The sequence below is a fragment of the Grampus griseus genome, assembly GCF_964374135.1.
Source record: "Grampus griseus genome assembly, chromosome: 9".
NCBI lineage: Eukaryota > Metazoa > Chordata > Mammalia > Artiodactyla > Delphinidae > Grampus > Grampus griseus.
Window position 1 is genome coordinate 103,527,625 of NC_139003.1, and position 24,104 is coordinate 103,551,728.

The 24,104-nt window shown below is 41.0% G+C and overlaps 1 protein-coding gene across 1 annotated transcript in view; it reads right to left on the reverse strand.

Annotated features, from left to right (window-relative positions):
• Positions 1-13,052: 13,052 nt before the first annotated feature.
• VWC2 (von Willebrand factor C domain containing 2) overlaps positions 13,053-24,104 on the reverse strand; it is a gene marked incomplete at its 3' end in the record, with an annotated part of 115,331 nt that continues 104,279 nt past the window's right edge. The window contains exon 3 of the mRNA XM_082661465.1: positions 13,053-13,204. Coding sequence (XP_082517591.1) covers positions 13,053-13,204 — 152 coding nt within the window. The remainder of the gene's footprint in view (positions 13,205-24,104) is intronic.

Sequence of the window (24,104 nt, forward strand, 5' to 3'; positions counted from 1 at the left end):
TCTCGGTGAATTCAGAGGGTAAATGTTTAACCATGTGTTTAGATGCACGCATGTATGGGAAGAAGCTTCCAGCTGGAAAATACAGATAGTTCTGAGGAATATATTGAGGGAAATTATCTCTCCCAAAGACTACTTTTTAAAATGTATTTTCTTTATTTTTTTAAGAAAGGGATTCATTATATACTGTAATTTTTGAGCCTTTAAATCATAGTCCTCAATATTTTAAAGGTTTCTAACACACTTTAAAATCTATATTAGTCTAAATTTCAACCTTGCCATTTTGGTTCCAGACCCAAATTAATCATTCCCTTTACGTTCCCCCCTTATTAGTATATAACATTATCTGTCCTTTCAAGGGTAGGTATGTTGTTTATTGTACTAAAAAAGCCCATTATGTTTCTTTTAAAGGCACTTATTTTTTTAAATTGAAGTATAGTTGATTTACAATGTTGTGTTAATTACCACTGTACAGCAAAGTGATTCAGTTATACATATATATATATATATACACATTCTTTTTTAATATTATTTTCCATTATGGTTCATAAGATGATATTGAATAGAGTTCCTTGTGCTATACAGTAGGACCTTGTTGTTTATCCATCCTGTATATAAAAGCTTACATCTGCTCACCCCAGCCTCCCACTCCATGCCTCCCCTAACCCCCTCCCCCTTGGCCACCACCAGTGTGTTCTCTAAAGACATTTAGTTTTTACATAAATAGAGGACAAATTTTGATTCTTACTTCAGTGTCGCTATTTGTAAGATCTACATTTTTATGGTATTGATTTACCATAATTAATCCAAACCTACAAAAAGATCAATAGGCAATCATATTTTATATGAAGCTCCTTTATTGCACTGTTGCCTATTTTTAAGTAGGAATGCTTTCTTCTAGAGAAAACAGGGAGGGTAGGAGCTGCTGGACTGACCTGGCCAGGGTCTGCCGACTGCTGCCCAGAGGGACCTTCTCACCCCCTCAACCACTCCCACTGCCACTGGAATTGTTTGCACTGGGGACAGTCTTTGGTTTTGTTTTGAGAAATAGCATGTGCTTTGAAATCACAGATTTAATATCATGTTGGGTTGGCAAAAAAGTTCCTTCAGTTTTTAGGTAAAAATAAAAGACACATTTTTCATTTCCACCAAGAACTTTATTGAACAGCATATTTACCTTTTTGTTCCACTACCTTCTGCCGTTTTTCAGGCAACTTCATAATTCCATCTTCCCAAAACTTTTTATCTTTTTGAGCAAAGAACTGTTCCAGGTGCCTTTTACAGTCTTCCAAGGAATTGAAATTTTTTCCATTAAGAGAATTTTATAAAGACCAAAATCAATGGAAATCCAAAGGTGCAATGTCTGAATACAGCGGGTGAATCAGAACTTCCCAGCCAAGCTGCAACAGTTTTTGCCTGGTCATCAAAGAAACATGCGGTCTTGCGTTATCCTGATGGAAGAGTATGCGTTTTCTGTTGACTAATTCCGGACACTTCGTCGAGTGCCACTTTCAGTTGGTCTAATTGGGAGCAGTACTTGTTGGAATTAATTGTTTGGTTTTCTGGAAGGAGCTCATAATAGAGGATTCCTTTCCAGTCCCACCATATACACAACATCACCTTCTTTGGATGAAGAGCCAGCCTTTGGTGTGGTTGGTGGTGGTTCATTTTGCTTGCCCCACGATCTCTTCCGTTCCACATTATTGTACAGTATCCACTTTTCATCGCCCATCACAATTTGTTTTAAAAATGGAACATTTTCATTACATTTAAGTAGAGAATTATAAGCCGAAATACAGTCAAGATGGTTGTTTTCGCTTAACTTATGTGGAACCCAAACATCAAAGTGATTAACATAACCAAGCTGGTGCAAATGATTTTTAATTCTTGATTTGGATATTCTGAGTATGTCGGCTATCTCCCGCGTAGTATAACCTTGATTGTTCTCCATGTCTCGATTTGATCGCTGTCAACTTCAACTGGTCTACCCCACCGTGGAGCATCGTCCAGCAAGAGATCTCTGGCACGAAACCTTGCAAACCCCTTTTCACACATTCGATCAGTCACAGCAGCTTCTCCATACACTGCACAAATCTTTCTTTGCATTTCAGTTGCATTTTTACCTTTCTTGAAATAATGAAGCATAATATGCTGAAACTGTTGCCTTTTATCTTCCATTTTCAATATTAAAATGGCTACACAAAATTCGCCAATTTTGCTGTCTTTTTTAAAATGCACGCTGATATGATAGCTGTCACATACAATCTAACAAAATTGTTTCGAATGAAGTTAAAGACAACTAAGCACTAGTAGAGCCATTTTATGGAAATAAAAGAACGAACCTTTTGGCCAACCCAATATAATGTGTGAAGATATTTATAATTAATTTATGTGAGTTAAATTAAACTGAAGTTTACGAGAATTAAATGAAAAAACATGTGCAGAGTATAACTAACCCAAGAAGACACTTAATACCTTTTTAAAGTCATTGGCTCCATACAATCTTAACCTCATAATTCAATCTCTACTGTATATCAGGAGGTATCAAGATTTTTTATTTTAAATTATAAATGATGATACTGATACAAGTTAATGACTTTATGCAAAAGTTCAAAGTGGAATTTAATGTCATCCCTGTTTTTACTGACTTAAGGACTCTGTAGGTGTCCTAGACCAAGAGTTCCATTGGCCCAAAGGCCATACATTTCTTGGTCATCCAGGGCTAAACCATACTTGACCTGTAGGATACACTCAAGAAATATCTGTAACATGATATCACTGGTTGAAGGAGGTCAGCTGATACTCCTCCGGAAGAATACTTGATGCAGGTGGTACCACCCATTCCAGCCCTGACTGTGCCCCATGCAGGGAAATGGGACCAGACAGGCATGGCCTTGGCTCTATCACTGAAACTCAGACACGTCATCTACCACGTCTTAATTTCCACATTGAGACAGCAAAGTTGACAAAAGGAAGAAATCAGATGAGAGAATCTGAGATATCTATTATAGTACGTGTCATATAATCGGCACACAGTAAATGGCAGCTTACTTCATTTAGTTTCAGGAAAGTGGGTCCTAATATTTGGTCATATTTTATAAATTTCAATGTAAGGACCATACCTAAACAAAGATATAAAAACCACTACTGATGCTTGAATACTCTTTTAACAAGAGATCTAGATATAGTTTGGTTAGGAGTAAAAGTATACAACAAACATTTAGACTAGGGAGTCATATTTTGTGAGGAATTACCTTTCAGTCTCACAACTGTCGAGATTGCCTTAGTAGAATTAGGGGAATCTGTGGCTGTTCGTTCCCTATATTTGTGTGGAATAGAGAGGAAGAGCATTTTGGAAATTCCTATCGAATTTCTGAAGGCTCTGCTTTAAAGTCCTAGGCTCTGATATAAAGCACAGTCTGTTTTTTTTTTTTAACATCTCTATTGGAGTATAATTGCTTTACAATGTTGTGTTGTTAGTTTCTGCTGTATAACAAAGTGAATCAGCTATACCTATACATATATCCCCATATCTCCTCCCTCTTGCGTCTCCTTCCCCCCCTCCCTATCACACCCGTCTAGGTGGTCACAAAGCACTGAGCTGATCTCCCTGTGCTATGTGGCTGCTTCCCACTAGCTACCTATTTTACATTTGGTAGTGTATATATGTCCATGCCACTCTCTCACTTCGTCCCAGATTACCCTTCCCCCTCCCCATGTCCTCAAGTCCATTTTCTATATCTGCGTCTTTATTCCTGTCTGCCCCTAGGTTCTTCAGAACCTTTTTTTTTTTTTTGGATTCCATATATATGTGTTAGCATACAGTATTTGTTTTACTCTTTCTGACTTACTTCACTCTGTATGACAGACTCTAGGTCCATCCACCTCACTACAAATAACTCAGTTTCCTTTCTTTCTGTGGCTGAGCAATATTCCATTGTATATATGTGCCACATCTTCTTTATCCATTCATCTGTTGATAGACACTTAGGTTGCTTCCATGTCCTGGCTATTGTAAATAGTGCTCTAATGAACATTGTGGTACATGACTCTTATTGAGTTATGGTTTTTCAGGGTATATGTCTAGTAGTGGGATTGCTGGGTCATATGGTAGTTCTATTTTTAGTTTCATAAGGAACCTCTATACTGTTTTCCATAGTGGCTGTATCAATTTACATTCCCACCAACAGTACAAGAGGGTTCCTGTTTCTCCACACCCTCTCCAACATTTATTGTTTGTAGATTTTTTGATGAAGGCCGTTCTGACCAGTGTGAGGTGATACATCATTGTAGATTTTTTTAAATTAATTAATTACTTTATTTATTGGCTGTGTTGAGTCCTCATTGCTGTGCGTGGGTTTTCTCTAGTTGCGGTGAGTGGGGGCTACTCTTTGTTGCAGTGTGCGGGCTTCTCATTGCAGTAGCTTCTCCTGTTGTGGAGCGTGGGCTCTAGGAGTGCAGGCTTCAGTAGTTGCAGCATGTGGGCTCAGTAGTTGTGGCTCGCAAGCTCTAGAGCACAGCCTCAGTAGTTGTGGTGCATGGGCTTAGTTGCTCCGTGGCATGTGGGATCTTCCTGGACCAGGGCTCGAACCCATGTCTCCTGCGTTGGAAGGCGGATTCTTAACCACTGAGTCACCAGGGAAGTCCCCTCATTGCAGGTTTGATTTGCATTTCTCTAATGATTAGTGATGTTGAGCATCCTTCCATGTGTTTGTTGGCAATCTGTAGATCTTCTCTGGAGAGATGTCTGTTTAGTTCTTCTGCCCATGTTTGGATTGTGTTGTGTGTTTTTTTGATACTGAGCTGCATGAGCTGCTTGTATATTTTGGAGATTAATACTTTGTCAATTGCTTCATTTGCAAATATTTTCTCCCATTCTGAGGGTTGTCTTTTCATCTTGTTTATGGTTTCTTTTGCTGTGCAAAAGCTTTTAAGTTTCATTAGGTCCCATTTGTTTATGTTTGTTTTTATTTCCATTTCTCTAGGAGGTGGGTCAAAAAGGATCTGGCTGTTATTTATGTCATAGAGTGTTCTGCCTATGTTTTCCTCTAAGAGTTTTATAGTGTCTGACCTTACATTTAGGTCTTTAATCCATTTTGAGTTTATTTTTGTGTATGGTGTTAGGGAGTGTTCTAATTTCATTCTTTTACATGTTGCTGTCCAGTTTTCCCAGCACCACTTATTGAAGAGGCTATCTTTTCTCCTTTCTATATTCTTGCCTCCTTTATCAAAGATAAGGTGACCATATGTGCATGGGTTTATCTCTGGGCTTTCTATCCTGTTCCATTAATCTATATTTCTGTTTTTGTGCCAGTACCATAGTGTCTTGATTTCTGTAGATTTGTAGTATAGTCTGAAGTCAGGGAGCCTGATTCCTCCAGCTCCGTTTTTCTTTCTCAAGATTGCTTTGGCTATTTGGGGTCTTTTGTGTTTCCATACAAATTGTGAAATATTTTGCTCTAGTTCTGTGAAAAATGCCATTGGTAGTTTGATAGGGATTGCATTGAATCTATAGATTGCTTTGGGTAGTATAGTCATTTTCACAATGTTGATTCTTCCAATCCAAGAACATGGTATATCTCTCCATATGTTTGTATTATCTTTAATTTCTTTCATCAGTGTCTTAAAGTTTTCTGCATACAGGTCTTTTGTCTCCTTAGGTGGGTTTATTCCTAGGTATTTTATTCTTTTTTTGCAGTGGTAAATGGGAGTGGTTCCTTAATTTCTCTTTCAGATTTTTCATCATTAGTGTATAGAAATGCAAGAAATATCTCTGTATTAATTTTGTATCCTGCTACTTTACCAAATTCATTAGCTCTACTAGTTTTCTGGTAGCCTCTTTAGGATTCTCTATGTTAGCTCTACTAGTTTTCTGGTTAGCTCTACTAGTTTTCTTGTAGCCTCTTTAGGATTCTCTATGTATAGTATCATGTCATCTACAAACAGTGACAGTTTTACTTCTTTTGCAGTTTGAATTCCTTTTATTTCTTTTTCTTCTCTAATTGCTGTGGCTAAAACTTCCAAAACTATGTTCAATAATAGTGTTGAGAGTGAGCAACCTTGTCTTGTTCCTGATCTTAATGTAAATGGTTTCAGTTTTTCACCACTGAGAATGATGTTGGCTGTGGGTTTGTCATATATAGGCTTTATTATGTTAAGTTCTCTCTATGCCTACTTTCTGGAGAGTTTTTATCATAAATGTGTGTTGACTTTTGTCAAAAGCCTTTTCTGCATCTATTGAGATTATCATCACAGTCTGCTTCTTAACTCAAGCCCGTCATTCAATGGAATGAAACTTGAACTCGTTTCTGAACTTTCTGAGCTTACATTTACTTTTCTGCAAAAAAAGGAGATAATGTTAACTACTGCCTGGGGAAACTGCATAACTCTTGGCTTAAAATATGCATTTATTGATTGCCTAATAGTGGATTATTTCAAACTACAAAATAAGTAACTCTGTTATATATAGGGTGCTAATAATTTCATAGAAAGACATTACTTATTGGATACTTTTCACTCGTTTTCATTTTAATTGTAGGAAATACATGCTTCCAAAGGAAATAATCCCTGAAATCAAGTAGAAATAAACATAGAATTGTATTCATTTGATAATATAAGTATAATAAATAAAGAAAATGGGAAAACCAATATTCCCATAAAGTATACTGAAAGGCAATAGGCCTGAAATTAATTACAGCAATTTTTTAAAATAGGAAATTAATCATTAAATGTTATTGAATATTAAATAAAATTGTATTTTTTGTATGTTTGTATTTTTTGAAATGAATTTAAAACTTAGGTGTCAATATTTACAATTGTTTTTATTCATCAGACTGTGTCAGTAATGTACTAAAATGACTGCAGGTTTGATTTTTGATTTTTTAAAAATTTATTTATTTATTTATTTATTTATTGGCTGTGTTGGGTCTTCGTTGCTGCATGTGCGCTTTCTCTAGTTGCAGCGAGCAGGGGCTACTCTTTGGTGCAGTGTGCAGCCTTCTCATTGCAGTGGCTTCTCTTGTTGTAGAGCATGAGCTCTAGGCACATGGGCTTCAGTAGTTGTGGCATCCGGCTCAGTAGTTGTTGCTCGCGGGCTCTAGAGTACCGGCTCAGTAGTTGTGGTGCATGGGCTTAGTTGCTCCCTGGCATGTGGGATACTCCTGGACCAGGGCTCAAACCTGTGTCCCCTGCATTGTCAGTCAGATTCTTAACCACTGCTCCACCAGGGAAGTCCCTCCTTTGAATTATTTTTGATAATTCTGTGTCTCAGTAATGTGGCAGCCACTGGCTTTATATACTTCTCTGAACTTAACAGGTAGGCGTTAAACAGAATATAGTTCTTAGACCATAAAACGCCCATGTGCCAAGCAGTTGGGGCACATTTTCATTTACATTTTCTGAATGTTATTGAAACTCCAGTTGAGTGCTCTTGGCCAGCATGACTGTCCAGTGTCAGTATGTTCAATGGAATTTATTACTTTTAAAATTCGGCATTTGTACTTAATTTCCACATTTCTGTGTTAAGTTAGAGCAGCAGGTTCTTCACAGTTTGACCATGGTGAAATATAGACAACCATCACTTTGTAACACTTTTCCAACAAACCATGGAAACTTGTAGTTCTGTACTGATAACTCAGTTCATTGATTTATTAATTCATCAGATACCTATTGAGGTGTTTCATTATGTTATGTAAAAAAATTAAAATATTCAGAAATACTCAAAATAGTAAAAGAAAGTCAAAGATAAGAGATTTATATTCCAAAAGTTAGAAATAATCAGTAAAGAAATACCAAAACTGTGAACCTGACTTGTTTTATCATCAGTAAGTACCAGTGTCTCCTCAGTATAAGAAATTACATTTAGCATCAGAAATTTTACACCAAAAGCCATTTGTTTCCTGACTTGCATCACAAATGGCCAATGACTGTCTCATGGCTACTCACCCTAAACTCTGCAACACTGGGGACTGGGTAGGCCTCAGGTTCCTGGCCCTGGACCTTTGAGGTCTGCAAGTCAACTGAGACACCAAGAGACCGCCGGGCAGGCAAATAGTAATGGGAGCTTTGAGTTGCCCTTCAAGAAACGTGTTGGCCTTAAACAAGGGCAGCAAATAACTAAATTTATGTATTGACAACAACTCAATAAACCTTTAACATAAAGGTACTGGCTGATATTCTGGGGATGGAATGGTCCATAGCCTGAATTAAAGCGATTTTAGAGTAAAGAATAGAGCAAAAATAAAGTGAACTATAATGCAAAGTACAATATTTCAAAATCATGCTAAAATACACTATTCACAACAGCCAAGACATGGAAGCCATCTAATATATGTGGTACATATATACAATGGAATACTACTCAGCCATAAAAAGGAATGAAGTTGTGCCATTTGCAGCAACATGAATGGACCTGGAGATTATCATACTAAGTGAAGTAGGTCAGACAAAGAAAGACAAATATCATATGATATTGCTTATGTGTGGAGTCTAAAGTATGACACAAACGAACTTATCTGTGAAACAGAATCAGACTCACGGACCTAGAGAAGAGATTTGTGCTTGCCAAGGGGGAGGAGGGGTGGGGGAGGGATGGATTGGAGTTTGGGATTAGCAGATACAAACTATTATATATAGGACGGATAAACAACAAGGTCCTACTGTATAGCAAAGGAACTGTATTCAGTATCCTGTGATAAACCATAATGGAAAGGAATATATTAGAAAAAGAACATATATATATATATATAACTGAGTTACTTTGCTGTACAGCAGAAATTAACACAACATTGTAAATCAACTATACTTCAAAAAATAGAAAAAATAAATCATGCTAAAATAAGATACCAAATGAATAGTATGGCAGGGTATAAAATGACTGTCCAATTAGGACTAAAGAAGCTTCACAAGTAATGGCCTTTGAGTTTGATACTGAAAAGTGGCTCATCTCTCCCTGTGCTGAAAAGGCAGGGATGGGAGGTAGAGGCAGGTTCAGAGCCCAGTCTGAGGCAGCCCGATCCTAAGGTGCTGAGAGCCAGCAGGGCCGGGTCAGGGTGTGGACCAGGATCCACATGTAAAGATGCGAGTCTGCCATGCTGAGGAGTCTGGCTGTTCTGTGTGCAGTTGGGAGCATTCAGTCAAAATGGAAATCTATGTTTAGGAAACTAAAATCGTAGACTGGGGAGGTTGCTTTGGAGTGAGGAGCATGGACCAGTTCTACTGTGGAACCATGAAGAGTGGCAGCTGGAATGTGAAAAGTACGAACCGTAAAAATGCATTTATTCTAGAATAAGTGAATTGCTCGCTCTAAACCAGATTATTCAGGAAAAATGACTGCATCAGCCATCGGAGTGATAGTAAGTGGGCAGGTCTAGTAAGAATATTATGTTGCAAATTATATTGGCCAGAGAAGCCATATGCTGTCACCAATGGTGCCCACTAACTGGGACGCCTGGAACTGTCCCCTGTGCCAATGGGATGACATCTAGGTCACCTTTGTTAATTTTTTATTAATTCTAAAAAGTCAGATGTGTCCTCCAATGCAACACAATAACATCTGACTTTTTAAAATTAATAAAAAGAAGACTTGCTCTCTTGCCTATTAAAGCAAATAGAGTGAGTTGTTAATATTTGCTAATTTGGCTTGTGTCTATACTTTTGTTTTTTCTATGTTTCAGTAATCTATGTTTAAAATAATCGATGCAGTTTTCAATAATGCTTGTTAGAAACTGTGTATTTTTCATGTTTCAACTAATGGACACATTAAGAAGTCCATTTCAATGCTTAAAATCAAAACAAAAACAAAAGCGAAAACATCTGAATTCTCTGAAATTTTTTGGGCATTTTTTAACATTGTACACATACAACACTTACATTGGGGGAGTGAAGAGAAGAGTTTATTAAAGTTATGCATGATGCCACAAATTTTAAATTGTTTAAGAATTCATCTCTTTATGTTTTACTGCACACAGGAGATGAAGACATTAAAGGTGTGAAAAGATTGAAAAGAAACTAATCAAATATTAGTTTCAAGGCATATAAATTCCTTGAGGTCAAGCATACACTCAGGTCTCCATCTGTACTGCACACTCTGGCATGTGGCGAAGGGTGCAGCTAACATTTGTTGTGTGCAGTAGTGAAATACGAGCTTCTGTGAAATGTACAAGTACTGACGGATCCATCCAACAAGGAAAGAGCCTGTGGCTGAAAGAATGAATCTAATTTGAAAATCTAAAACATCAGATTAGAAAATTCCAGAGTCACTATTGCTTATACAAGTAGCTTCAGGTTTTCAGATATTGATATAGGTTGAAACATTTTAAATAAATTCATGTAATACATTGGTAAGCATGGTTTCCTTTTTTTCACTTGAATAAACCATTCAACAACATTTATGAGGTACTCATGGAGTAGGCCTATTTGAATTTTAAGAATTATGGCTCTCCAATCACTTCTGCACTAGAATTTTGAGGCTCCCTTTTCAGTACTATGTCAAAACCGTATTTTGAAATCAGTAACTTGGACCCATACTTTCCTCTGTTAGAGCAGTTTTCATCATTAGGAATCTCAGCAAAATGTTCTATGGAAAGAGAGGAGGAAACCAAAATTTCCCCCGATATACTTTATGGATGTGAAAGTCTAATATCAACAGCATGAAATAAAGAACCTGAGAATCACGTTTCTCTTGGACAACAATGCAAATAGTATCATTCTACATGAAGCTTATGCAGTGTTGTTAATCCATGTTCTGCCCCGTGTTTGGTTATGAGTCATCCTTATGTGGGAAGAGGAGGGGCAGGGGTTACTTTACTGTAATAATGGCCCTGGGGCTCCAGCCTGGAGCATGCCTGGGACAAGGGTGGGTCACGCGAGTTTAGACAATTTCACAGGACGGTGTCAGGTTCACGCTCTCTGTGCAACAAAATACCAGGTTTCCTGGAATTCTCACCACGTTTGAGGAGCCATCGCCATGATTTCCAAGCTCACTGCCCACCTGGGAGGAGCGACATCACCAAGGGGAGCAGGGAGACTCTGGGCCCCCTTGATGGGGTCTGTCTAGTTGCAGCATGTCTGCTGGGGTGAGAAGAGGCTGCTTGTGTGCTGAGACATCCCTGCTGACCCACCTCCCCAGGAGGCTGGGGCCATTTGTTGACAAAATCATACCTTGATATAACCTTGGCTCATAAAAATCTTCCCTTGGATGATGGAGAGATGGCTGATTTCTAGTAGCCTTTAATACAAAAAGTAAGTTCTGGAAAGCTGATCACACCTGAGAGCGTCTACATGGTACTTCCCCTGAGGATTTGCATGGAAAGCTGTGTTCAGAGCCCATTTGGCCCAAAGTGTTCTTGATAAGATAAAAATTAAATATAAGCATATGTAAATTTCTTGAGGATTCAGTTAGTGGTGGCTTTGCAGTTATAAGGTCCACAATGGGTCAACTTTTTAGTGATGACAAAAGTATCCATTTTTCTTGGGTACTATTCAAACGTTAATGACTAAATGATTTCTTCTGTATGGAATGAAGCCTCTTTGACCACCCTTTGCCGACCTCTAGTTCAGCTCCCACCATGATGCACGGTGATTGATTTCTTATTTGTGTTGCACCAGAGGCCAAAAGTCCATGAAGGCAGGAAACCATGATTTATTCCTTTTTTTGTGGTCACAATAATTTGTACTTAGGTGCTTAATTCAAAATTTTGGAATCAATAAATGTATGGGGGAAAAGCTTTAAAGGCATTAAATAGTGACCATAATTCTGCTTTTTCTCCCTAAACCTATTAAAACTCTGGTTACCTTTTTCATCAATGTGTCAGGTGTTGATGTGATTGATAAAGGCAGAAATATTCTATAACATGCACTGATCAGATCAGCGGGATTAGCAGTGGCTTCTTTTATCCAAATGAAGAGAAGTGGAGTTGGTTTGGAGTGACATGTAACTCCAGGAACGTTGCCCATGACCTTCGGCACTGTTGTTTTAATATATTCAACAGAACTGCTTTCTCATTGGGCTCTTGCACAGTGACTAATACAGGGCTCTCATTCAGGATTGGACTATGCCTGCCATGTAGGAGACAGGATCGTCCCCAGGAGAACCACAAGTCCATGGGCTAGAGAGGTGGAATGTCCATGCCACATGTAGATTACAGGTATAGACTTTTTCAGGGGTTCAGTTTCCCTTACCTCTCCTCCAGAGAAACAGGGGTTCCCCTATTTGACTGTGTGCTTCCACGTGAGGTACCAATGATGCAAATTATCCAGCCTATCCTGTTCCTCAGTTTGGGGCGTGATGTAAAGTCACGTTTAGAAGAGAAAGTCAAGTAAGTGAAAATGAAATATCTGCGTGCATCCGTCAGTGGCCCACGACGTGGGAGCTTTGAATGAACAGAAAAAGCGTGTATCAGTTATCTTTGTACCTGCATCTCCCAAATGACTGAGAATGGAGATACTAAAAGCAGTAAGTTACAAGAAGGAAATATTATATTTGTGTGAATTCGACTGGATCTTCTAAGGATCGACACTATATATCTCTCTGCAATGAAATAGAATTTGGAGAGGATCTCAGGGAAAATCAGTTCCCTTATCTTATGATCCATTAATGGGTGCACTATTCCAAGATTCGTAGGAGAATCAGCGACCACAAATAATCTCACGTGATGGAATCAGAAATGCAGAAGAAATGCAGGTACGCAGTGAGGACAGTTGACAACACAGCATTTTTAATCTGTATCTATAGAAAACATTTATAGAAGCTCTCTAATAGAGGGATTATAGAAATACATTTCATATATAATAGTGTACTTTAGTGTACTTACTGTGAAAATAGCACATTTATTTAGAAGTGGACTTTTTTGCCCAAAGTTCTTGTCGATGTTTGGAAATGTCCATTTCCTTCTCCTGCAGTTGTTGTGACCAAGAAAAGAAAACGTACCAACAGTTTTCCACAATTCCTCATCAAAAGTCTGCTCCTTTCGGTCGATATTTCCCAGAGGCATCCAGAACGTTCAGGTAGATCGGGAAAGGATCCTAGAGAACATCTGTGGTCCGTGCGGCCAGCCCTACATCTGCCGGCACTCGTGCCTGGTGCACATGGCCTGCCTCTCAATCCTCCAGGTGCCCTCCTCGTAGGTGCAGTGGCAGACGGTGCACTCGTCCGTCTTCACTTCCCTCCCGGCGGGGATGACAGCGGTCTCGGCAAAGCAGTTTGGGCCTGGAAAGAAGAAGCAGGTTGCACTTAATTAGGAGAGTTAGCTTTACCCTGCATGTTTTATCCACTCCCTTTCAGGAAGGACAGTGAAAAAGTTACCATTTCAGGACTATGAAGTGTTCCCAGTTTTTTCCTGAAATGAAAGCCATGTTATTTAAAATGATACAAATGAACTTATTTACAAATCAGAAACAGACTCACAGACTTAGAGAATGAACTTAGGTTAGCAGAGGGGGAAGGGATATTCCGGGGGTTTGGAATCAGTGGACATGTACACGCTGCTATATTTAAAATGGATAACCAACAAGGACCTACTGTATAGCACAGGGAACTCTGCTCAATGTTACGTGGCAGCCTGGATGGGAGGGGAGTTTGGAGAATGGATACATGCATATGTATGGCTGAGTCACTTTGCTGTGCACCTGAAACTATCACAACATTGATTTTTATTTGTTTTATTTTTTTAATCACAACATTGTTAACTGGCTATACTCAAACATAAAATTAAAAGTTTAAAAAAAATTTTAAAATAAAATTTTTATGAATGACAATCCTGTGTTTTTCACCGACTGTGATTTTCAATTCGGGGGCCTTCTACATGGGCTGGATCTGCAATCGTTTGATTCAATTAATTCCAAGTAATCATAGAAAAACTTGATTAACGGGGACGTTCAGAGAACCAGGCTTATCAGGAGAGAGAGCGGAAACAAGCAAATTGTTTGAAGTGACATAAATCCAGTGTTACCACCACACCTTTTAGAGCAGGTTTCAAAGGTCAGCTTACAGAACAACCACTGGACGGCTCTAGAAACACCGGTTAGTGGTCCCACCCCCTAGCACTTCTGACTCAGGTTTGGGCTGTGAGCAGGGAATCTGCTTAGATAACAAGTGCCCCGGTGATGCTGGTGCTGGCCTGGGGCCACGCTTTGAGAGGCACTGTCTCAGCATGAACCAGGGGTACATGGTCCACAGTCTGCCTTGAGAACTGAAGACCCCTCGATTCTTGATCAACATACCTACCAGCTTCTCCACCAACAAAGGTGCCATGTGTGCATCTTACTCCATGTAAAATTCAGGACACGAAGCAATGGTTATCAGGGAGATTTCGAGTGTGAGTTGTTTCGGTTGAAACAAATGGTTTCTGTGCTACAGTTCATACCACTCAGTCATATGGGAACAACTGCTCAGCCTCCAAACCTTTCTCTGCAACGGAGACATCGGTCCTTACCTCAGCCTTGAACACAGGCTCTCAGGCTCATCCTCCCTTCCTTTGCTTCTGCAGCCTTTGATAATGTGCTCACACCAAAGCACGCCCAATGACACTGTATCAAGTCATCAAAGACATGAAAAATGTTCATCTGCAGAATTTTAAAAAATGAATGAATCCGCCAAAACTCTAGGATAACAACTGGCTTTTTTGTAATTCTAGTCAGAATAACTCTAAGCAGAGTAACTCATGCTTCAGTGGCTTTGTCTTCTGTGTCAGCCAAGCGGCAAGGATCAGGGCTCCAGAAGGTGGCCCTGGAGACCTCACCGCCGGGCACCGCCCCTTCTCCCGCCAGGAGCTCCGCTTTCCTCGGGCCCCTCCACTCAGACCCGCCCTAGGTTCCTCTCCTGACCCCGCTTGTCTCCCCAAGACCTCGAAGCATTAACAGTCATCCAGCTGAGGAGGAGCCCAAACACAGATCAACCCGGTTTTCTCCGTTGAGCACTGCTCCTGGTGTTCCAGAGGGCAGCGGTCTCTGCAGGTTGCTGACACTTCACGCTCACACGCCTGGAACCACTGCCTCTTCGGTCCCAAAGTCACTCCTGCATCAGCTTTGGTGAATCAGGATACTTGAACTCCAGACCCTCCCCACCTGTAGGCCAACAGGAGGTCCCTGATCTCCAAACCCCCCACCCAGCCCACCTCCCGTTCCTCGGCCTTGGACTGTGTCCTCGGCTCTGTGAGGTCAGAGGCCAAAGGGCCACAGCAGCAGCTCCAGGTGGGACCCACCCTGTGAGCACTGGTCCCACTCGGCTCCTGGGATGCCCTGACTTTGACATTTGACACCAGGTCTCTTTGGTGTGCTTTTTTCTTTTTGTCTCTTTTTCAGAGTTTGATTTGAGGGTCCAATCGCCTGCTAATTTGCCCTAATATCTATCAGTGTGCTTTGCACATAGAGGGTACTCCATAATTGCCCAGAAAACCTGTACCTTTAGATGCAGATATTCACGCAGAGTTACCCGTCTCCTCTCAGAAAAATCTGGATTCAAAGTCTGGTACCACTACTTACTAGTTATGAGATCTTGGACTAAGGGATTTCATTGTTCTGAGCCTTCATGGCCTCATCTGCAGCATGGGAATGCCATACATACATCACCGGGGTCCTGAGGATTAAACTAGAATAGATAGTACACTTCTGCCCTCAGGTTATTCAACAGTTCCTATCCCTCTTGCCTGAATTAATCTATGTCATTGTCGTAGTCACTTCTAATGAGTTCTTATTAGTATTAACTTATGTCTATTTTCTATATCACTGTAGGACTTCGGATCTTTCTTTTTCAATGATGTGCAACCACTGCAGTCTTTGTTCTTTTTTATATTCAAATTGTCCCAATTCGGCTTTGAGTGGCCCCAGCTTTAGGCCACTCCCGTGTCCTTCAGACGCACTCCCTCAGCTGCTACCAGCCTCCGCCCCCTCGGTGCCAGCAACGCATCTTCAGCTCACTTTGCCCACATCTGAAAGCAGCCTTTTCTCCGAGGGGCCCAGATGCCTTTGGTGGAGAGCAATACTGAGGATCCAAGGCCTGATTATTGCAAGTGCTCATTATTACTGGGGAGTCCCTGCATCCAGCCCCTCTCAGTGGGCACAGGTGGGGACACACGCACACGCACAGGTTTTAAATTGTGAGTTGACATTATTAGGATTCATAACTCTTTCTTCTTAGATTTTATATGTGTACCTCTTTTCTCTTACAATGAAACACTTCAAATTGAACATATTTATGTATGTAATTGATCCTGTTAACTCTTTGCTTAACTTAGATTTTAAATTATGTACCTCGTCTTCCACTGAGACTCTTGTTTATTAAAATCACTAGCATACTCACCTATTTTCTCTCTCTCAGTTACGTAAAAGAGTTTAAAATGCCACCGTAAGTGCTATTCCTAACTAACAGTAAGATGTTCTTAGTTCTCAGAGCCGGTGCCCTTTGTTCAGAAGTCACCCAGCCCTTCTCTCCACGTGGCCGTAGGAACAGCGGCGTACAGCGTGAGCCTCGTTTGCCTCACTGCGCTCTCCCACCCAGCCACTGCGATGACCAGCTTCACTAGCTCTACTGTACCCCCTAGCGTAACTTTCTTTAAAAGAATAAGCAAATTATTATTGATCCGTCTTTCTTTCATAAAAGGTAGCATACTCCTAACTCTACGTACTTGGCTGTTTTCACTTAAAAATATGTCCCAGGGGGTCACTCCACATCCGTACACAGGGCTCGTGTGAGGCAGCGCCCCTGTGTCCCCGTCACAAGCAAGGTCAGTGGGCATTTGGAAACCGGCCTCCCAACTGCCCCCCCCCTCCCGTGTATACGAAATGCTTAAATGCTGAGAGCATTTATTATCATTTGCTTCAGGATAGGAAGAGAGATGGTAAAGTGAGGCTCACAAGAAAGTGCTGGTAGTGTATTAGTAAAACGTGTATTCACGAAGAAGAGCAAAATCCAACAAAAACACCAAGTGTTCAAAAAGGTAATTTAAACACCTAATCCTAGAGGTAGAAAGCGACAATGTACACTTTGTCTCATATAAGAAAGTGTTTGTTTCATAAGCTTTCAAAATACTTATATATAAAGTCATCTCCTTATTACTGCTTAACGAATAGTGAGAAGAAACCCTGATTCTGGGTCTTCACTGAGTCTCAACTTCGGATTAAACTCAGGTCGAAGGTTCTATAAGCATCTGGACTGTCAGGTATTTGTCTCCCAGGCCTGTGATTAAAAAAGAGCAATTATTCCTGGTAAAAGATTTTACTATGACATAATTTGTAAATTCTTGACCATTGTTGCATCTGGATTATGTTATAACCCTTTTCCTAACCCCTCGTAGGTTTGGACACCACGTGGGGACACTTTTGTCTGACGTGGCAAGACTGACAGGAGGGGAGAGGGAACTGTGTTCCAAATTCGTGCATTTTGTTCAAAAGTCACTTAACTCTTTTCTCTGTGTGGTCGTATCAGTAACACAGAGTCAGGTGGTACAAGTGTCGACCCTTGAAGAATTTATAAAATAAGCTTTCTTCATAGGTATATAACTGAATCACTGTGCTGTACACCTGAAACTAACACAACACTGTAAATCAACTATACTGCAATCTAAAAAAAGAAGAAAAATAAGCTTTCTTCATGTAAAATGATTTTAGTCTGAGTAGAGGGTTATTCACATGACTTTTAGAATTATATGCACTGTTGCTGTTTCTTCCTGCTTCAAATATTTACTTATGATATAGTTCAACAGAGTTACTGCTCCTGTACTTTGTAAATTCTTTTTGAATCAAAACTACATAAAAGTGTTTGGTAAATTATGAACATTTCACTAAAATATAATTTCTACAACCTATTGATATTTCTATAACAGATTCCAATTACTGAAAATTTCTAAATCTTCCATCTTAAAAGCAATGTTCCTATAAATTAACCAAATTATGAGACTCTTGTACCCAACTCCCTCTGAATATGTGTGTGTACACACACACACACACACACACACACACATTATTTTCCTATGAACCATATTACTTTAAAAATTTTTTATTTTGAAGTTATAGATTCCAGTCAAACCAGGAAGTTGGTACTACAGGGAGAACCCATGTGCTTTTCACTCAGTTTTCCCAAGTTACATCTTACATCTTATAACTATAGCACAAAACCAGTGGGAGGAGCTGACAGGTACAGTGGGTACAGTGGGTGTGTGCACACCTGTGTCATTTTATCATATGTGTAGTTTTGTGTGACCATCAACAGACCACGATCCAGAACCGCTCCATCACCACCAAGATCACCCTCGTGCCTCCGTTTAGAGTCACTGTTATCACCCTCCCCACCCGCTCAACCTTAACTCTGGAAATCACTATCCTTTTCATATCTATAGTTTTGTCATTAAAAGAATGTTGTATATGTGGAATGGAACAGTAAGTGACTTCTGAGGTTGGCTTTTTAAACTCAGCATAATGCCCTTGAGACCTTGCCAAGGTGTCGAAGGTACCAATGGCTCATTCCTTTTACAGAGAAGATGCTTCCATGCTATGGATGGACCCCACTTTATCCATGCACCTACTGATGAACATTTTGGATTTTCTCCCAGTTTTTTGGCTATCAAGGATAAAGCTGCTATAAAAATTCACGTATGTGTTTTGTGTGAACATAATCTTCATTCTTCTGAGATGAGAGCCCAGGAGTGCAATCACTGGAGCCTACAGCAGCTGTAGGTTCAGTTTTATGAGAAACTACCAAACTGTTTACCAGAGTAACTATGAAATTTACATTCCAATCAATAATCAGTTTATTTGCATTCTCAATCATAATTATTTTAAAATTCTGGTTTGATAATTCCAACATGTCCTATCTGACTCTGGTTCTGGTCTCTTCAAACTGTTTGTTTGTTTTTTGCCGCCTAGTGTACCTCGTTAATTTCGTTTTGAATGGTCACCCATGATGCACTGGGGAAGAGGAACTACTCTAAAAAGAACTTTAGTAACCCTGACAGCAAGGTGGAGGGAGGGTTCTCAGTCCCATAATTAGGTCTTAACCTTTTCGTATTTGCTTCTGGACTGTGAGCTTCACAAGTGTTTCTTAGCCCCCCACCTTCCCCCTTGGTTGTACAGATGGCTCCGGGGGCTGGAGTTGGGTATTTCCCTTCCCCCACTTCAACTGCGCTTGGATAAAACCTCAACAGGTTAGGCTCTGGTCAAGTTTCTCCTGAGATCAGAACTTTTTTAAAAGAACAGAAGGTTCTGAAATATTTCAGAAAGGATACGTACCCCCTTCTTCTGTCAAAAGATGTCAAAGTTCACGTAACTGTGAAGACCCTCTATGTCTGGGGCCCCCGGGGGTTTTGACTCTCAGAAATTCACCACGTACAGGTTAGGTTTTCCTGCCCCGGTGCTGATTCGCATGGAGGTCTCTGCTCTGGTGAGTTTGATTCTCTACATCTGTCTCTACGTCTCTCCAAATTTTAGGGAGATTCAGTTTGCTTTGTGACCTTACTTCTCTGATGGATCTAAGAAGTGTTACCGATTTTTCCATTTGTTGAGCTTTTTACTTGTTTTTAGGATGGAGAGGTGACTGGAAACCCTACTGATGGACTTTTGAGCCAACTTTGCATTCCTGGAAAAAAAAATCCCTTGTGGTCATAACGTAAAATTCTTGTTATATATTGATGTATTTGATTTGCTAATATAAATGTTAAGAAATGCTGTTTATTTATTGAAGATATTGGTTTGTACTTTTTAAAATATTGTGTTTCATTTAGTTTTGGTATCAGGATGATACTGACTTCATAGAATGGGTTGGGAATTATTTCTTCCTCTTCTCTTTTTGGAAGATTTTATAGAAGTGATATTAGTTCTTTGAATGTCTGGTACTTTTCTCCAATGGAAACATCAGGACCTGGAGTTTTGAGGGGACTTTTAAAATTATGAATTCAATTTCCTTAGTAGCTTTCATACAGGTTATCTGTCTCATGTTGGGTAAGTTGAGGCAGCTCATATTTTTCAAGGAGTTGGTTCATATCCTCTAAATTGTTAAATTTATGTGTGTAGAACTGTTAGTATTCTTTTATTATCCTTTTAATTTCTGTGGGATCTGTAATGACATCTCCTGTTTTATTCTTAATATTAGTAATTTGCATCTTCTCTATTTTTTTTCCTGTGTTGTATTAAGGGTTTATCAGTTTTGTTGGTCTTTAAAAAAAACCAGCTTTTTATTTCATTAATTTTCACAACTGACTTTCTGTTTGCAGTTTTATTGACTTGTTTTGTTTTTATCATCACTATTTTATTCTTTCTATTACTTTCAGTTTGTTTGCTTTTCTTTTTCTTTTTTTAATAAATTTATTTATTTAATTTTGGCTGCCTTGGTCTTTGTTGCTGCGCGCGGGCTTTCTCTAGTTGCGGCGAGCGGGGGCTACTCTTGGTTGCAGTTCACGTGCTTCTCATTGCGGTGGTTTCTCTTGTTGTGGAGCACGGGCTCTAGGTGCGTGGGCTTCAGTAGCTGCAGCGTGTGGTCTCAGTAGTTGTGGCGTGCGTGCTCTAGAGCACAGGCTCGGTAGCTGTGGCACATAGGCTTAGTTGCTCTGCGGCATGTGGGATCTTCCCGGACCAGGGCTTGAACCCCTGTCCCCTGCACTGGTAGGCGGATTCTTAACCACTGTGCCACCAGGGAAGTCCCTGATGTTCTTTTTCTAGTTTCTTGAGTTGGTGATTTACATTATTGATTTGAGAATTTTCCTCTTTTCTGATGTAAGCATTTAGTTCCATAAATTTCTCTTTCAGTTCTACTTTAGCTGTGGTCTCATAAGTTTTGATGTGTGGTAGTTGTATTTTCATTTTCATGGAACACTTACTTTAAATTTATAGACTTGGGGGCTTCCCTGGTGGCGCAGTGGTTGAGAATCTGCTTGCTAATGCAGGGGACACGGGTTCGAGCCCTGGTCTGGGAGGATCCCACATGCCACAGAGCAACTAGGACTGTGAAGCACAACTACTGAGCCTGCGCATCTGGAGCCTGTGCTCCGCAACAAGAGAGGCCACGATAGTGAGAGGCCCGTGCACTGCGATGAAGAGTGGCCCCTGCTTGCCACAACTAGAGAAAGCCCTCGCACAGAAACGAAGACCCAACACAGCAAAAATAAATTCATTAATTAATAAAACTCCTACCCCCAACATCTTAAAAAAAAAATTATAGACTTGAAGTCCAAGAACCACTAAGAAACTTGAAATAAAAAACACATATGATAACTTGATGAGCTAAAATATAAATTACTGAAGAGAATCCTGATGTACAAAAGCAGTCTGGTCACTATAATTATTCAGTGGCAAATAAAGCAATATTTATATATATGACTTCATTAGTAAGTAGGGGAATAGAGAGAAGCAGTTTTTAATCTTAATCTAATTATAATATCTGATATTTATACGGTACTTTAAAAATATGATGCATGCAGAAGAACTTTATAAATGGAAATGAGATTTAGAAGGAATAAACATTAGTCCAAGTCACATGGCTCATAACTGATGATTGATACCTTAAATTCTATTGCTGGCCTGGCTGTTACTCAAGGACGCTCAGGCTAAAAATGGCTAATTTCAAAACGAACACAGCATAGAATGCCTTTTTGCCTGAGGAACAGTTGTTCAAGCAGGCAGTTGATGGGCGTTGGCTACCCTGAACTTTCTGTGCTGCTCTGACTTCAGAGCAAGGAGTCCCTACCTGTCGTTCACATCACCTGCACAGTGACTGACTCGCAGTGTCAGAATAGCTTGTATCAGGCCCAGCCCAGGACCCAAGGTGCTGGCGGGGGACTCAACACCAAGGAGGTCTCTCATCCCCTTAGGAGCCCCACATCCAGTCTCCCGAAATGCAGAGTCTGTGTCAAGCCCCCAGTTTTGCCCTAGTTAACAGTGTGATTGAAGAAATGTCGCTGCCGTATCAGTACACAAAGGATGTTGCAGCCATCAAGCCATCACGTTACAGCGGCCCTGACGGTGAGCCCTGAGGGAACTCAGGATGGAAACAGGATGCCCTCAATCCAGCCGTCAGCCACTGCAGCCCACGCCAGCGGTGCACCCTGAGGGGACTCAGGATGAGAAAACACAGGACACTGGCCCCAGATGGCTGAGGTGCAGAACAAAGGGATGATGTCACTGAGCCCAGACTCTTGCACCTTCCCATGCACAGAAAATTTCTAAATTCCTTAACTTGAGATGCCTGGTTTTCTTTAATTAACAGTAATCTTTTGATGTTCCCACTACCTGGTCTTTGTTGCAAAAACCCCTATATATCCTGACTCCCCCTTACTCCTTTGGAGCAGTCCCTCAGAGCAACCCGAGAGGCTGCGTCCCGGGCTTCAGTTCTCAGTGCTGTCCTCCAAATAAAACATAACTCTCAACTTTTAGGCTGTGCTTTTTTTCAGTTGACACCAGCACAATCCAGCCCACGATGTCATGTGTCCACTGACCTGACAATAACTTGGGCTGAGGCTCACAAATTCCAGACCAAGCCTGAACCTGCGGGGACATCTGTAATTAAGCGTCCCTCCTGGGTCCCTCCTGGGTGCTCCTGTGTCTCCGGCAGAGCTGCCTGTCACAGTGCCACCCTCAGGGGCCCTCAGGGTCTCCCCGCCAGGGAGGAGGGAGGCTCATCACAGCGTCTAGCGCTGCACGCAGCACAGAGCTGGAACTCAGGGCATGTACCACTGAGTTACAGTTTTAGAATTAAATAATGAATTGACACAATGAAAATAAAACTGCCACGGCTACACAGAAGGGTAAATTGCCAACACGCTTTAGATTTTTACACGGAATGGTGAGCCACAAGAAGACAGGGCATTAATGAAGAAAGGCCTAAGTGGGTGCCTGGGGGCACCTCCTCCTCCCCCATCAGGGGCTAAGCACTGAGGAAGAGCCCAGCACAGCAGGACGGCAGGGCAGCGAGGGAGACCCAGGCAGCCAGGAGCCCAGCATTCGTCTTCTAGATCAGTGATACCCGCTTCTGCTCTGCCTCGTCTTTTTAGCAAACCGTCTACTGAATTCTTAATTTGTTATTGCATTTTTCAGTTTCAACTTTTTCAGTATAACCCAGTTCTCTGAAATTCTCCAACTTTTCTTCTGTCTTCTTGTGCATGTTAATCTGTTACTTTAAAAACCTTCTGAAATAGTCACCATATCTTGATAACCTGTGAGCCTCTCATTTCCTAGTTTGCTTTTCTCTTGGTTTGGGGTCATTTGGTATTTCTTGGCTTGCCTGGAAATTTTGAATTAAACAACAGATACTGTGAAAGCGACATTGTACAGGCCCTGGATAGAGCCTTTTGGCTGACAGAGCACAGGAGGGCTACAGTGATCTGGCCGCGAATGGATTTGAGGCTTTGTTCGGGTTGGTCTTTTCCAGCCCCCCCTCACTCCTAGGGCACAGCCTTTCTTGAAGTCTTGGTTGAAAACTCCTGCTGTTTGCTGGGGCCCCTCCACACACTCTCTTGAGCACTGTGGTCCTGGCAGGTCTCTGCAAGCTCCAGCCACCCAGCTGCTGCCTTCTGCTCGGGTTCTGCTTCTCTTACCTGGCACATTGCAGCTTTGCAGTCTGCAAATGCCTTGTAGGAAAATTACATGAAGAATTTTGGCCTCACTTCTTTGTGGTTCCCTCCTCTTCTCAAATGCAGCCTCCCTCTCAGTTCCCAGCCTCCCTGGCGGCCCAAACACCACCTTCCACCTCCCAGCTCAGCCAGAAGCTGCCACCTGGGCTATGGCTTTCCGCAGGACATCTGTCTCTGCTCTAGATCCTGCAAATGCCCTGAGCAAACACTGGGGAGGTGAGTATGGAGCTTAGCTCAGTGAGCCTGCCTTTCCTCTGACAGCTAGACCTCCAAGTCCTTTGCACTCTGATATCTTCAAACCATTTTTTTTTTTAAAAAAACTGCATGTATATTTTATCCAAACCTTAGAGTTGATCTCACTGGGAGAGTTTTTCCACACACTCTATCATGGTGTGAATGAAAAATGTCACTGTGACATCAGTACACAAAGGATGTTGCAGCCATCAAGCCATCACGTTACAGCGGCCCTGACGGTGAGCCCTGAGGGAACTCAGGATGGAAGCAGGATGCCCTCAATCCAGCCGTCAGCCACTGCAGCCCACCCCAGCGGTGCAC